Genomic DNA, 11,117 nt, shown 5'->3' on the forward strand with positions numbered 1-11,117 from the left:
ATTTTCAGGTTTGACGCGGTTCAGCAAGAAATCTCATTTTGCTATTTGAAGAAGTTTAGTCGAAGGCTGTTTCAATCAAATCAGAAAGAGAAAAATAACCGCAGAGGAGCGAGAGAGAATCTTCCACCCACGGAATCACGGCTCACGGGTTGGCGGTCACAGCCACGGGCGGGGCCCAAATAGATGCACGTTCTGCCGACGTCACCTTGATGAGGAATTCCCCGTCCTGCCCCTCGCAACACGCCCAGGCCCGCTTGACTTGGGGCCCAAAGCCAGGCCCATTCCCGTCAACCCACCCTCCCCGAGCCCGCGCGCTCGAAGATTCCGTCGTTCGTCGTCGTCGTCGTCGTGCGTATGCACAAACAAAGATGCAGCCGAGGAGCGCACGCCACAGCAGCAACGAGGAGTAGAAATTGAGCGCGTACTCCGAGGAGAGAGCCAGAGGCGGAGGCTACTTGTGCGCCGTCCTCAAGTACAAATCCACCACCACCACCACCCCACTCCAGCCCACCAACCCACATCCTCCCGTACTCTACCACGTACGTACCGGACCCTCCCCACTCGCGCGCAAGCTACTTTTATTCCTGGCGGCGGCGGCGGCGGCGGCGGAGTCCGTCTGATACCGCACCTGGTGCGTGCCTGAGAGGAACGGGAGAGTCATCCGGAGCCGCTCGTCCAACTGACCGCCTGTCGGGCCCTACCGCCATGGGAGATCGCCTCCGAGCTAGGTGAGGTGAGATGGGTTCGTCGACCCACCGACCGCTCCTCGGCGCCCGATCTGATCTGAGTACCTGCCTACTTGGTCAGCAGCGCTCTTCCTCCTCCTCCTCCTCCGTCGGCATTCGGCAAGACGAGAGGCTACGGCTACGTCTATATAGCTAGGCCTAGGAGTAGGCTGAGCAGTAGCGCGCGCTAGTCGGCCGGCGCCCAGCACGTGGTGGGGGTTCACCGAGGAGGCTGCTGCGGTTGTCCGCCGTCTCGTCTCTCTCCTCACTTTCTTCCCAGGGCGGGGCGTGGCTGGGGCGGGGCGGGGCGGGGCTAGCTGACGGCGACGTGTCCCGCTTTCCATGATGGGGATGGGGATGTCTCGTCCGCTTCCGCTACTTGCTTCTGCCTGCCAATGGAGTGGTGGCCGGGAACGGCTTCCCGCGAGCTAGTGGCGTCCGTCGTGGCAGCCATGCGCATCAAATCTTATTGCTTGCCTGCTAGATTCCTTGGATTGTATCGTGACGAGATTTTCCCTCTCCTCTCTTTTCCCTTTGTGCCCAGCCAGCGGAGTTAATCCGAGCTTCGTGGCTCCCGTCACTCCGGCCGGTTCCTTGGCTTGTACGTATGCGGCGGAGGGTTTGAGGATTGCTGAGCGAGCTGCTTGTGGGCGGCCATGGAGCATCCCGCGACAAGGAGCGACGATGGCGGCATGCGTGGTGCCGACATGGACGAGCTGGATCTCATGGAGGAGTTCCTGCTGGCGTCGCCCGGGCCCGACTTCCCCGAGTTCCTGCACCCGGGCGGCGCGGCGTCGCCGAGCCCCTTCTCCCCCCTCTTCGACCTCGGCAGCACCATCACCACCGCCCCGGCCGGCGGCGGCGACGGGGACGACGACGGGTCGCGCCGCGCGTGGCTGATCCAGCCGCAGGAAGCACCGGTCTCGGTGAAGGAGCGGCTGGGGCGGGCGCTGCAGGGCATCGCGTCGCGGTCGCGCGGGGCGGCGGGCGAGCTGCTGGTCCAGGTCTGGGTGCCCACGCGCATCGGCGACCGCCAGGTGCTCACCACCTGCGGCCAGCCCTTCTGGGTCGGCCGCCGCAGCGACCGCCTCGAGAGCTACCGCACCGTGTCCGTCAAGTACCAGTTCTCCGCCGACGAGGCCGCCTGCGCCGAGCTGGGCCTCCCCGGCCGCGTCTTCGTCGGCCGCGTCCCCGAGTGGACGCCCGACGTGCGCCTCTTCACCGACAACGAGTACCCGCGCGTCCGATACGCGCAGCACTTCGACATCCGCGGCAGCGTCGCCATGCCGGTCTTCGAGCGCCGCACCGGGGCCTGCCTCGGCGTCGTCGAGCTCGTCATGACCACCCAGAAGATCAACTACAACGCCGAGATCGACAACATCTGCAATGCTCTCAAGGTAGATCATTGGTAACCCCTCTATGTACCGTGCGTGCGATGTTTTGCGCTTAACCTGTTCGATGGAATGCCCCTAGGGGGAAGACGTGGTAACCACCGGGCACGCCGATCCCCGAAGTAATCAGCCTTTTCGCCCCTCTTTCCTTGATGATGTTCTTGTCTTGCTAAAACTGCCTTTGTGGAAATTTGCAGGAGGTTGATCTCAGAGGTTCCGATGTTTCGAGCGATCCTCGCGCACAGGTGGGCTGAAAACATACCGAGCTCAGGGTAGTTTCGCGGTAGAATGCCGAAATTTCGGTATTGCTAACATAGGCTGCTGCTTTCGTTGTTGTCAGGTGGTCGATGCTTCCTACCGAGCAATTGTGCCAGAGCTAGCGCATGTTCTCAGAGCTGTTTGTGAGACCCATAAGTTGCCACTGGCCCAGACATGGATACCCTGCGTCTGCCAGGCCAAAAGGGCGAGCCGCCACTCTGACGAAAAATACAAGTATTGCGTCTCCACCGTGGACGAGGCGTGTTATGTCCGCGATCCCGCCATGAATGGCTTTCACCAGGCTTGCTCTGAGCATCATCTGTTCAGAGGCGAGGGTGTTGTCGGCACGGCGCTCGGGACAAATGAGCCGTGTTTCTCTCCGGACATAACTGCCTACAGCAAGGTCCAATACCCCCTCTCACATTATGCAAAACTTTTCGGCTTAAGGGCCGCAGTGGCAATTCGGCTGCGAAGTGTCAAGACTGGAAGTATGGATCTTATCTTGGAATTTTTCTTGCCAAACAACTGCATAACAAGTGAAGAGCAAGGGGCCATGCTTACTTCTTTGTCCAATACCATACAACAAGCCTCATGTACACTGCGAGTTGTCGGTGTGAAAGAACTGGCGAACGATGGATCGCCTGAAACTAGCTCGCCGACCCCACCAGAAGTTTGTGACAAGCCAACTGAAATCTTGGATGAGCTTTCTAGTGGCCTTAATATTCCTGCAAGGACAACATCAGTGGATGCTTCTGAGGAGGTATCTTCATGGATTGCAAGCCTTGTGGATGTTCAGAATAATGGGGCGCAGGGAGAAACAGATTGTGGCCTGCCATTTGGATTCAGGAAACAAGAGGATGAAGGGTTCAGTGTAACAGCTGGCTGGCCAACTTCACCGGTGCTAGAACCTGAAGATAAAAGTTTCTTTCCAGGGTTTAAGAAGCAAGAAGAATATGAGGTCAAGGGTTCACCTTTTTCCAGCGATCGAAGCCTCTCAAACTCAGACAAAGCAATAGAGAAGCGGCGAACTAAAATTGAGAAAACTGTGAGCCTGCAAGAACTTCGGAAGCATTTCGCTGGTAGTTTGAAAGAAGCTGCAAAGAATTTAGGAGGTAACTTCTGACTCTCTCAAAGTTTCTCTATTGTTCTTTACCTTCCCTTTTGTTGGTTGACTTGCATTTTCTCACTTTGGATGAGTAGTCAGTAGATTTAGACAACTTGCTAAAAAGTTGGCACCACAGTTCCTTCCTAATTATTTGAGTAGCTCGTATAGGACTGCAATAATTGTGCTAAGTTTTTTAGGATCTAACATAGATTGGAAGTGTATAATTGGGACGTGTGCATCTTGCTATGCAGAGGCCAGATTTTGTCCTCATTGCTGCTGTATCGCCTCGATGCGACGTTTAGTCATTATAGTTACATATACCGGGAATAAGGAAGCATATAATCAGGCAGGGAGTCTTAGAAACAGAATTGCTCTAATAAAATTGATTCTCAATAATTCAGCTGACCCTGTTGTTGCAACAGCTAGCAACTGAAAGACATGCTGGTCTTGATTTTTCATTTACTATTTGCAATACATACAAACTCCAGTGTCTATCATTGACTATAGCTATTGTCTTTCTACCGTTTGTTCCAGTGTGCCCTACTACATTGAAGAGGATTTGCAGACATCATGGAATTGATCGTTGGCCATCAAGAAAGATCAAGAAAGTTGGGCACTCTCTAAAGAAATTGCAAATGGTCATTGATTCGGTACATGGAGCTGAAGGAACTGTTCGGCTGAGTTCACTCTATGAAAACTTCACCAAGACTACATGGTCAGAAAGAGAATTGCAGGGAGATCTGAGTTGTCCAGCATCAGAGCAAAAGGTTCAGCTGGAGCCTTCAGTTCCTGATCGACAGTGCGAGAGCAGGTTCAGTCCGCATACCTCTGGCTCAAATTCCCTCTCCCCCACCTACAGCCAGAGCTCAAATTCTAGCCTGGGCTGTTCCAGCGATCCAAAGCCTCAGCAACAGCAAAGCAGCGCTCCTCAGCTTGCAGTGAAGCAGGAGTTTTTCATGGAGGAGAATCAGAGTTCGACACAGATGAAAGCTGCGAGCCATGACGAACTGCAGTTATTTACTGAAGAAAAACCTGTCACCCTGTATAGATCTCAGAGCCACATGCTATTCAGTGAACACAAACCAGTGGAAAACATGTCAAGCATGCAAGAAGCCAAGCCTGATTCTCTCAAGATAAAAGCCATGTATGGCGAGGAAAGATGCATATTCCGGCTTCAGCCGAGTTGGGGCTTTGAAAAGCTAAAAGAAGAAATCGCAAAGCGGTTCGGCATTTCTCAGGAAATTTATCACCTCAAGTACTTGGATGACGAGTCGGAGTGGGTTCTTCTAACATGTGATGCAGACCTGCTGGAGTGCATCGATGTATACAAGGCATCAAGTGCTAAAACAGTAAGGATCTCTGTGAATCCTACAGTTCAACCGGTACTCCGTGGTTCCTTTGGTTAATCCTGACGTTTCTTCTTCAATATTAAAAACAACCATCCCTTCTTCCAAGTTTTCAGTCACAGCGATAGGTAAAGGCCACATTTGTAAATATTTGGAGTCTGTGGTCCATCCAGTAGTCAGATGCTTGGTGAGTTATTATCAGCCTGGTCTGTGTTAACTGAATATGACACTTTGTACTTGTAGACTAGGTCATATTCAGACATAGGAAAAATGGTTTACTGCAGTTACCAAACTAGTGTACAGAATAGGAAAGAATAGGAATTTGTCGAAATGAAGCTTTGCATTAGGTCTAGAGTTACCTGGCAAATGTAAGTTCTTTCTGGGCTTGTTTGATCCGTCTCACAATTCTGAAGCGCCTTCAAGGTTTCAACATTCCAAAGCTTTCTTGAAGGCATTCATGCGCTTTGTAATTGAGGAAATTATGTTTCGTGCCTTCACGCATCAGTTTGAGCGGCACGAAGATGCATCCTTTACGGTGCTGGAACGCCTTCTTGCTTGTGTAAGTATTGCTGCACTAAATTTTCTCTTCAGAAGTAATATAAATCATTTCCCTTGTAAAATTCCGTTGTGGCACGGTTAACTGATCTTACTTGCACCACATACTTGCAGATGAGTACATGATACGGGCACTCGGATTGCTTTGCTCACATTAATAAGAATGCATGCATGGATCAAGCTCATCTCTGGTGTCGAAAATGCATGCATGGATCAAGATCATGTTTTCAATCAGTGCTGCTCATGTGTGAGGCAGGAAGCTGTCTAGACTCCTAGACAGACTCTGGCCGACGATGGTGCATACATAGGAGATGATTTATTTTCCTACTTTTTCTTGTTTGGGAACAGTGGAATACTAGAACTTTTTTGTGGTAATCTTTTTGTATAATTACACTCAGAAATACACCTGTACACCTTGCTTCAGAAATCCATAACATGTACTGTATGCAACGGTCTGTGATTGCTTATAAACTGATGTTCCTTGCTCTCATTATTATTATTTTCTCTGAATGTGCATCGAAATGCTTGCCATTTTGTGCTACTAGACAAAGTACGCAACAATAATTCCGCAAGTGCGTGAACGTGAAGTTCTTGAACCATAAAATCGGAAACGTTTAAAGAAAGTTCTAAAATTTATTTATGGCAAACTTTGACAAATATTAGCTTGTAAAGTTTCATCATGAAACCACATTTGAGAAAGTCATGGCAAAAAAAAAAAATGATACTTTAAAAATACTACTTTCGAAAGTGTTTTGGAGCACTGGTTTTATTTTATTTGCCATGACTTTCATAAATGTAATTTTATAATAAAATATTGCAAGCTCTTGGAACATTTTTCAAGGTTTTTCATAAAAAAGATCAGATTTTTCTGAACATTTAAAATAATCGAGTTACTATTCATCCATACCCCAATGACCTAGTAATTCAAAGGCAAGTATGAATCAATACAAAACTGCCTAGCTAACAAAGAAATCAAGAAACTAATGAAAGACCGTTGGTTAACAGGTGGAATTATGAGCTCGCCGTCAGGCCGGCTTGGAGTTGGAGGAACCGCGGTACGGCGACCTTCGCGCCGCCGCCGCTGCCGTCACCGGGGCGGGCCTCGGCCTCGGCGGGAGCGGGTCGCGGCTCCCTCTGGCGTCGATCTCCTCGAGCTTGGCGACGACGTCGTCCATGGAGGGCCGGGCCTTGGGGTCGCCGCAGAGGCAGCGGTGCGCGAGCCTGGCAGCCCGGAGCGCGGCCTTGGGCGGGTACTGGCCGGCGAGGCGCTGGTCCATGAGCCCGGTGAGCTTCCTGCCGCCGGCGCCGGCGATGTAGGGGCGCGCCCACTCGACGAGGTTGGCCTGGTGGGTGGGCCGGTTGGGGTCGTGCGCGCGGAGCCCCGTGAGCAGCTCCAGCAGCACCACGCCGAAGCCGTAGACGTCGCTCTTGACGTAGAGGTGGCCCGTGGCGACGTACTCGGGCGCCGCGTAGCCGTAGCTGCCCATGACCCGGGTGGTGACGTGCGACCGCCCCGCCGCCGGCCCGCTCTTGGCCAGCCCGAAGTCGGACAGCTTCGGGGCGAAGTCGTGGTCCAGCAGGACGTTGGACGCCTTGAAGTCCCGGTAGATGATCTGCGTCCCCGGCGAGTGCAGGAACGCCAGCCCCCGCGCCGCCCCGGCGGCGATCTTCAGCCTCGTCGCCCACGACAGCGGCTCCAACGAGCCGCCCCCTGCGACATCCATCATGTGATCATGGTCAGCCAAGAGCAAAGCACAGCGCGTCGATTCATCAATGGCGATGCATCCATGCATGCATGGTGGAGTGGATGGATTACTTCGGAAGAGGTGGTTCTCGAGGCTGCCCTTGGGCATGAACTCGTAGACGAGGAGGAGGTCGCGGTCCTCGCCGCAGTAGCCCAGCAGCTTCACCAGGTTCGGGTGCTGCAGCCGCCCCAGGAAGTTCACCTCCGACTGCACTCGCCATACAAAAAAAAAAAAAAAAAAAGTGGCCACGTTAGCACGGCACGGCCGGTGAGGTTTCCAATTCCAGTGAGATTTCAATGGAACTCACTGATTTTAAGAAGATTTGGTAGATTCTTAAATATTTACCTTTCCACAAAATTATTTTAACGATTTCAGTAGTACTTCCTCCGTGAACTAATATAAGAACAATTAGAACACTACTTTAGTAATCTATAAATGCTTTTATATTAGTTTACAGAGTGAGTACATATATATGAATTCAAACATGTTACGGATTTTAAAATATTTTATTGAATTCAAGCGGACATTTTTTGTCCTTTGACCAAAAAATGCAAACCAAAAACACTGAATTACAATGATTTCAGTTGGTGCTGATTGCTCAACTTTTTTTTTTCTTTCTAAAACTGAAAGTGAAAACCAGCTAAGTAGTGCCAGTCAGAGAACACACAACCAAGATGAACATGGACAGCTGGGACTGACGAATATAACTTAACTTTAATACATACACGTGGTACAATTGACGAACTGCTTGAAAGCAAATTAACCAGCAAATGGATGGAGTTGAAAAATGCAGCTTGTTGCTTGCTGGCATTGGCACGCATACTACTTGTCAACTCTAGGTACAGACAGAGGGGGTTGGCCAGAATTGTACACCCACCGATGGGCGATGGGCGATGGGCTGGCCAAGACAACGACTAGCTGAGAAGGGGTGAGTGAACCCGCAGGGAAATGTTCTCCATTGATTCACAGAAAGGGACGGCCTTTTGTTTGCTGCTAGCTCCCCTAGTTGGAAATTGCTTTTGGTGGGGCCTGGATTTTTTGAAAAACATACCTTCGAAATTTCAGAAACTTTTGGCAATTTTTTAAACATGAACCCAGGGATGTATACTACATCTCCGTAAATTTTCATGATGAAATACAGAGCCGTCTTCAGAAATTTGAGGGCCCGGGACAAAATATAAATTAGGCCCCTATGTTTCAGAAAATCATATAATTGAAAAACTAAAATAACTAAAGCATGCTCTCACTCACTTAACTATAATATTATATACATTTAGATATGTGCTATTCTGTACAATACTTAGAAATATCTCAGATATTATAACACTAAAAAGTGTTGCGAAACCTCATGCTCAATCTAAGAAAAATGCCTTCATGTTTTATAAGTACAACAAAAATCATGATTCAAACACTACATGAGTTCTAAGCTTATCATTTCTCAAGATAATCATGAATTTTGGGTGCTCCTGGCTGGGCGAGTGGGCTTTTTTTACCTAATTATTAAGCCAGCCTACGCAGCAATACGAAACACTGGTGATTTGGGGGCTCCAAAATTCTAGGGGGCCTGCGCGGTTGGCCAGTTTGGCCTGCCCCATCGACGGACCTCATGAAATACATTGTCATTCAAGCTATGCAAAAAAAAAAAAAAACGTGCCTTTCTAGCATATGCACTATTCATCATAAAAGTCTCTGATTTCAATTTTTATACACCTCACACAAAAGCGCAATTGACCACAAAACCTTACATAAATTTAGTGTACATTTTAATGTTCATGTGTATTTTTTTCAAAATTTTATGAGACTTTAAAATGTGTGTTGGCTCAGTGTCTTGGACGTGTTCATTAATGTAGGGTGCACATTTGTGTGTTCATATATGGATGAATGGTTGTGCATGTGCGTGAGTAGATGTGATTGTACCGCATTACGAATTTAGAAACATGTCGGAAGAAAACCATGGATGGATGGAGTTGAATAAACGCAGCAGGGGAATTACTTATCAGCCAAGTACAGACAGGGTTGACCAGACTTGTACGCCGATGACATGCCACGACAACGACTAGCTCAGGAGCGGTGAGCCGCGGGGAAATGTTCTCCATTGACATTATCGTCTAATGGAAAGGGACGGGTTTCTCCTTCCCCGCTAGTGCAGCCCGGCGACAGAATTCATCAAGTGCAAACTGACCAGGAAAAAAGCCATGGATGGGAGGAGAGAGAGAGACCGACTGAATCCAATCAACTCGGAATGGAAACGGAGCCGAGAGGCAGGCAAGGCATGCAAGCAACTGAGACTGGGATGGGATGGCGCCATGGCGGGCGGGCGGAGGATGCATGAGCTCACCTGCCACTCCTGGAGGCCCTGGACGCTCTCGGCGTTGAGCCTCTTGACGGCGACGACGACGCCGGCGGAGCTCTTGGCCGGGTTGAGGGTGCGCTCGTCGACCCAGCCCTTGTAGACCCGCCCGAAGCCGCCCTCCCCGAGCACCATCTCCGGCTTGAACCCGCGCGTTACCGCCCGCAGCTCCGCCAGCGTGAACACCCGCAGCCTCGGCGCGTCCAGGACGCGCCCGCCCGCGCTCGGCCACCGGCGGTACGGCTCCAACGACTCCTCCTCTCTCCTGCCGCCGCCGCCGCTCTCCTTGGTCGACGGCGTCGCTTTGGCCGGGCTCCCGGGCTTGCCGCCGGACCGGAAGCAGTTCCCCATGCTGGCCGATCTTGCTTCCCTCTTCTTCTTCTTCTTCTTCTTGCTGTCTTCGTGCGTGCGTGCCTGCGTGTGTGTGTGTATGTTAGGTGATCGTGTGTGTGCGCGTTTGCTTATATATATGCAGTTGGGTTGTGGCGGAAAAGAAATGATGGGGCTGGCCGACGTTGACAAGGCGGAGGTCGACGGCGGCAAGGAAGTGAACTGGTCGTGTTTCCGAGGAGGTGCAGTAGGGACCAAGTTCACCGGCACAGCCGTGTTCAGACGGGGAAAACCTGACCTCGAACGCAACCGGCCGGAAATTACCGACCGGCCGGGAGGGGAGGTTACCTACGTGCGTGCGCGTGCGTTGGAGGGAAGGGAACACCTGGCAAGCGCAAGTGTGCAGGTGCTGCTGGCTGCTCGGATGTCCGTAGCTCGTGGGTTTGGTGGTAGCTCCTGGCTAGATCGCGCTGTTTGCTTCGTCGTCGGCGCAGTAGCCAGCAGCTTCACCAGGTCCGGGTGGCAGCTCCTGGCCAGATCGCGCTGGTCGCTGGACGGACGACGCGCACCAACTCATCCGGCAAGGGAGCGGTGAGTTCTCGTGCATGGATCGAAACCAGTGAAAAAAAACACCGCATTTCCTCGAGCAATGCTACGCCAAAGTCGATCAACTTCAGATATGCTTGCGTGTCTTATTTACTTTTTTGATGAGGAGAAAAAAAGATATATATATTTGACCAGAGTGGGATTTGAACCCACGCCCTTTCGGACCAGAGCCTTAATCTGGCGCCTTAGACCAACTCGGCCATCTGATCAGCTGTTCCTTTTCTATTTTTATAACTTTCTTATTTTTGAGACTGAAGGAATACATGATAGTTTTATGCTGTTCCTGTCGAACTTAAGATACGCCGCAAGTTTCCATGCATGCACGAGGAGAGGTGATGATATGCGTTTACCCTTTTTAGAGAAGAAAAAAAACATATATTTGACCAGAGTGGGATTTGAACCCACGCCCTTTCGGACCAGAGCCTTAATCTGGCGCCTTAGACCAACTCGGCCATCTGATCAGCTGTGCCTCATTTATTTTTACATTTTAATTGAGTCGTTCATCCATTTTCTCGTAACAGAAGAAAAACAAGAAATTAAGAGAAAACAAAGATATTTATTTTTGGAAAAACAAGGTGGCATCAATCGATTCATACGGCCACATTTATTAGTTATTCAACGAAGGTCAAGCCACCCGAAGTCATCTCTCACACCAACAAACTTGATAATATGGAGTGCTTTCCTCCCCATATCTAAAACCGGTGTC

At 50.6% G+C, this 11,117-nt stretch overlaps 2 protein-coding genes and 2 non-coding genes across 5 annotated transcripts; 1 reads left to right on the plus strand and 3 right to left on the minus strand.

Annotated features, from left to right (window-relative positions):
* Window positions 1–628: 628 nt before the first annotated feature.
* On the plus strand, window positions 629–5,867 carry LOC123449778 (protein NLP1-like). Of its 2 annotated transcripts, none has more exons than XM_045127104.1 (6): window positions 629–733; window positions 1,270–2,122; window positions 2,314–2,361; window positions 2,457–3,486; window positions 4,014–5,384; window positions 5,495–5,867. In XM_045127104.1, exons 2-5 carry the CDS (start codon window positions 1,382–1,384, stop codon window positions 4,883–4,885), a joined length of 2,691 nt encoding a protein of 896 aa, XP_044983039.1. In that variant the 5' UTR covers window positions 629–733; window positions 1,270–1,381; the 3' UTR covers window positions 4,886–5,384; window positions 5,495–5,867. The 2 variants fall into 2 exon arrangements, with proteins under 2 accessions (XP_044983039.1, XP_044983040.1); XM_045127105.1 differs by having other exon boundaries at window positions 629–728.
* Window positions 5,868–6,203: 336 nt separating this feature from the next.
* Window positions 6,204–10,013, minus strand: LOC123447321 (probable serine/threonine-protein kinase PIX13). Its single transcript, XM_045123912.1, has 3 exons — window positions 9,464–10,013; window positions 7,197–7,332; window positions 6,204–7,091 (listed from the first exon to the last, which is right to left on the minus strand). The coding sequence occupies exons 1-3, from the start codon at window positions 9,824–9,826 to the stop codon at window positions 6,406–6,408; spliced, it is 1,185 nt and encodes a 394-aa protein (XP_044979847.1). The 5' UTR covers window positions 9,827–10,013; the 3' UTR covers window positions 6,204–6,405.
* Window positions 10,014–10,539: 526 nt separating this feature from the next.
* TRNAL-AAG lies at window positions 10,540–10,620 on the minus strand. The gene has a single exon. It is a non-coding gene; the product is annotated as a tRNA-Leu (tRNA).
* A 171-nt stretch (window positions 10,621–10,791) lies between these two features.
* On the minus strand, window positions 10,792–10,872 carry TRNAL-AAG. Its single transcript has one exon. It is a non-coding gene; the product is annotated as a tRNA-Leu (tRNA).
* Between the last annotated feature and the right edge of the window lie 245 nt (window positions 10,873–11,117).

The sequence above is a fragment of the Hordeum vulgare genome, chromosome 4H (genome assembly GCF_904849725.1).
Source record: "Hordeum vulgare subsp. vulgare chromosome 4H, MorexV3_pseudomolecules_assembly, whole genome shotgun sequence".
NCBI lineage: Eukaryota > Viridiplantae > Streptophyta > Magnoliopsida > Poales > Poaceae > Hordeum > Hordeum vulgare.